Raw genomic sequence first — 4,868 nt, forward strand, 5'->3', positions numbered from 1 at the left:
GTTGACAAGTCATTTTTCATGTGCTAATTTATGGTATAACCCTTGAAAAGTTGAAATCAAATCACACATAACTCAACTAATCTTGAAATTGAGTTCTCAATTTATGGCATCCATCAAAATCACATTATCCTTACTTCTATTTCTTGCCACTTTCACATATGCTACGACGAAACTAGGGCATCACAAAGAGATCGAAATGACGATCTACTACCATGATTATGCCGTATGCCCAAATGCCACCACGATCGCGATACCATGCCCATCAACCGGACAACTAAACTTCACCAAGTTTAGAGCCATGTTTTGCACAGACGACCCAATATACAAAGGAATTAAGAAGGACTTGGTCCCAATTGCAAGGGGCCGGGATATATACATCATATCGGCCCCTAGAGGGGAACCAAGCTCCGATGCTAATGTCGGTTGTGTTTATCAATGGAAAATATAAAGGCAGCACAATTGAAATACAAGGTACTTACGAGCAATCACTTGTGTAGGCATCAGAGGTGGCAATAGTGTGCACCACGGGAAAATTCCGGCTTGCCCGTGGTTACGCCACTTTTGAGGTTGTTTCCTATGATGTATTGACCGGCTATTCATTACCCGGTCTAATATGACTGTGCTACATTACTAAACTCTCGTGCTACAATTGATATTGAATAAATTATCCATTGCTTTCAATTTAAATGTACTTGGTGTATAGAACCTACGAGTGCAAACTTTTTTCGTTAGGGATGTCTATACATATTAATGCACACTAATTTTTTTTTGTAATCTTTTATCCTAATTTTCTCCTTTATTTACAATTTTACCGCACATTCATCCACTTAAAAACACTCTGCCAAATAATAATGTGAGGATTTTCTCCACTTACAATACATTCTCTATTATTGTTAATATACAAATAACAAAAATACTTAAAATAATTAAAAAGTTGAAGTAAACTCAAAGCTCAACTTATTTACAAGTCTCCTGTCGCCTTCATAAGATTAGTTGTTATGTCCAAATAAGGATTGTGATCAAAACAACTAGCAACTCAATTTTTAATATGCAATATTTTTATTCTATTGATTGGCATGTGATGAGATCCAATTTTAAAGGTAAGGTGGCATCGAAACAGTCAAATTTGGCATACTGCGAAATTCTTGGATCGCTACCTGCAGCTTTATTTATTTAGGTTTTTATGCCTCGTCAATGATATTTAGGGAGTGTTCATTATTTATTTTCAAGTATTTAATTTTTTTCACGATTCCTACAATTTCTAAATCATCGTAATATGCACATCTTACTGTGTACACTTTATAAGTTAAAATTTGTGAAATAATTTGTCAATCCATTTTAATGTCAACAAGATTTCTGTGAGCTCAAAATATAAGTTAAAACTATTATATTTTCTAATTACCTCTTATGTCCTTGAAAAATATGAATTATTTTTTTTAATCCATCCCTAAAAATATGAATATTCTCTAATTGCAGAAATTATTTTCTATCTATTAAGGTGAGACTCATTTTTTATTAATAATATTTTAAAAACTAATATATTATATATATATATATATATATTTCTTTTACTTTATAAATTATACATTAAAATTCATGTCAAACCAAATATTTATACTTTTCAGAGACGGGAGGAGTATATTTTAATGCGGTGGTTGCTATCAATGGCTAATCGATTAGTCACAATATAAAATATTATATCCAGTTCATCCACGATAATTTATTATATAGTACTACTATATATTTCCTTTGTCCTAGCCTAAGTGAGACGTTTTATTTGCACATGTTTTGGAAAAAAAATAATAATTAAAGTGGAGAGAAAGTAAAGTAAGAAAAAGAATATGTAGAGGAGAGACTCTCTACTATAATATTTTTCTCTTACTTTACTTTTTATTCACTCTAACTACTCCATTTATTATCATTTTTTCAAAACATGTGTGAAAATGAAACGTCTCGCTTAAATTGGGACGGAAGGAGTAGTATAATTTGTCGATCACTAGAGCTATTATCATTTATTATCATTTTCTCAAAACACATGTGAAAATGAAACGTCTCGCTTAAACTGGGACGGATGGAGTAGTATAATTTGTCGATCACTAGAGCTATTTAAGGAGATGATTTGAATGAAAAAATTTAATTCTTATTCCACGAATATCGAATTTGGCAAATAATATCACAAACATCATTAGAGGTGCTAATTTCCCATCTATTAGTTGAGGTGAAAAAGTATGACGTTTTCATACTTAAAAATCACCCACTTTAGAGTAAAAAACGACGTCGCACAATCCCTTTACTTCCAGCTTCTCCCTCCCCAAACTCTCTCTTCCACACATTTTTTTTCTTTCTGCATGTCCAAGATTTCCAAAATGGCATTGTGTTGTGAAAGTCAACTATGGTTAGTTGGATGTCTAAATCGATTCTTTTATTTCTGCTAGATCAAGTTGCACTTAAGAAAATGATACAATAGAGAGTTCGTGCACACAACCACTTAAAAAGAATCTTATTTAAATATTTCCTATACAATAATATGTATAAATTCTTCAATTATTCTTTTTTACATTGCTACTTACATGCTCATTTTTCGAACGTCGACGCTATAAATACATCATGGAAGTTATAACTAAATTGCACAAAATTCAGTTACAAACCAAACATAATTACATTTGTCTTCTCATATTATTGGGCTATGGCATCCAACAAAATCACATTTGCTTCAATTCTCTTTCTCACAATTTTCACATATTCAAATGCAAAGCTAGGCCATCTCAAGGAGACAGAGCTATCGGTCTACTACCAAGATTACTCCGGCAGCCAAAACGCCACCGTGATCGAGATACCGGGACCATCGAATGGGGCCCTAAACTTCTCCAGGTTCGGAGCTATGTTTTGCACGGACGACCCAATTACTGTAGGATTCGAGGAGGGTTCAGCCGTAATTGCAAGGGGCCGAGGCCTATACGTGACCTCGGCTCTGGATGGGTCCAACACCCATGTGATGTTGTCAGTTGTTTTTATTGATGGAGAGTATAAAGGTAGCACAATAGAATTATATGGTTCTGACAAGCAGTTTGAGAAAGTGAGGGAGGTGGCAGTGGTGGGCGGCACGGGGAAATTCCGGCTAGCGCGTGGCTATGCTACTTTCGAGACTCTTTACTTTGATACGGGGCGCAGTCATGCAATCATCCAATCTAATATGACTATACTACATTACTAGATTCTTAATTAGAAAGGATTTGTATTGACTTATATTATTCAAAAGTGTATCCAAATAATATTTGAAACAGTCCATCAATTGTGAAAATAAGCTTCAATAGCTTATAATATCCCCAAACACTAAGTTACCGCTAATGTTGTCTACTAGGCCAGGCCGGCCAGTCCAGCACAGCCCAAGGTCGCTATGGGTCTGCCCGAGCCGGGACCGACCCATCAGAAAAATGAAGTGAGCTTGGGCTGGGCGCACCGCGCACAAATTTAAACTGGATTCAACTAGGCCATTTTTCAAATCCAGGACCAGACCATGACCATCAGAAACCCAGTCCAGTCCAGGCCCACGCACGTTGCAGCGCGGGCCCAAATAAGACTCATAACTACAAATTATATTTTATACTTTTCTAATATGAACATAATTTTAAGTGTGAATATCTTTTATGGTCTTTGAACTATGGATTGGTATCAAATTTGGTACTAAAAGTTTAAAATATCGCCAAAGGTCCTTCAAATTTGATTTAATACCATTTGAATACATTTTCACTCTTTGAACTTTTTTTTTCAAAAATACCCTCAAGTTTGTTTGAAGATATAATAGTACTACATTAGTAATGCTTTTGTTATAAAACTCGAGTCGGATGAAACTTGTTTTGCCCAAAAAAAACCTATGAGAGTAGTTTTTTTTTGTAATATAACAGTAATGCTTAAAATTTAATTACTTATTGAGTGCACTTTAATGCCATTGTCGTAACGCGTAAGTGATTGTCTTTTATGTACACATTATGTTTTTTTGTGTTGAGAAATATGAGCGAGCACTTATTCACACAAGCTTCATATAGCATAAATTTAAATGAAATATAAGAAACCAATTTTCACCTTTGGTTTAACTGAACTTCCTACTTTTTTAAGGTGGCTTTCAAATTAAATTAGATTTCATATATATAGATAAAAAAAGATAGGGAAAACTTCAAAAATAAGAGGACTAGTAATGAAGAGCAAATGAATAGAAATGCTCATATTAGCACATATATACTCCTTCTCAAATGTGACTGTTACACGACAACCGCAACGGAGCCTAATACAGAAGCTATAGAATCCATACTGGCGGATCCAGGGGGCAGGAGGGGGCGGTCGCCCCTCCCCGGCCGTCCGGAGAGCCTAAATTTCCCTTGAATCGAGCTGAAAAATAACATATCCGTCCACTATGTACAGTGTAGAAATATATTTGTTTTCAATAAATGTCATATAAAAGGTAGTAGTCCAATGGTTTGGTTGTTGGGTTTTTAACTAAGAGGTCTAGGGTTAACCTTCAACAAGAACATATTTTTTCATTTTTACTTTTTTATTTTATCAATTCATATTTCTTCTTATTATCAAAATAATACCTTTAAATATTTTGTAAAAACAAAACTTTTACTAAGTTGCATATATTATGTTGTAATATTTATTCTTTAGTTAAAATAATTGTTAATCTTGTGTTAAAGTTTTTTATCCTAAAATACTTATAATTTGATCCATGCATCTTAATTAATTATTGTCTATGTAACAAAATAAACATTTTAAATATTTTTGAAATCTAAATATTTAGTGCTCTACTTATATCACTTTTGTAATATTTACGATGATTTTGAATGTATATATATTTACATTAATTTTATATT

General features: G+C 33.5%; 1 protein-coding gene across 1 annotated transcript; it reads left to right on the plus strand.

The window, feature by feature from the left end:
* The first annotated feature begins 2,598 nt into the window (after positions 1-2,598).
* Positions 2,599-3,301, plus strand: LOC121786392 (dirigent protein 22-like). Its single transcript, XM_042185020.1, has one exon. It carries the CDS (start codon positions 2,687-2,689, stop codon positions 3,212-3,214), a length of 528 nt encoding a protein of 175 aa, XP_042040954.1. The 5' UTR covers positions 2,599-2,686; the 3' UTR covers positions 3,215-3,301.
* The last annotated feature ends 1,567 nt before the right edge of the window (positions 3,302-4,868 follow it).

This window comes from Salvia splendens, chromosome 22, assembly GCF_004379255.2.
Source record: "Salvia splendens isolate huo1 chromosome 22, SspV2, whole genome shotgun sequence".
NCBI lineage: Eukaryota > Viridiplantae > Streptophyta > Magnoliopsida > Lamiales > Lamiaceae > Salvia > Salvia splendens.

What these genes read in the sequence shown, in the direction of transcription:
- LOC121786392 (XM_042185020.1), top strand. Translation starts at nt 2,687, where the DNA reads ATGGCATCCAACAAAATCACATTTGCTTCAATTCTCTTTCTCACAATT.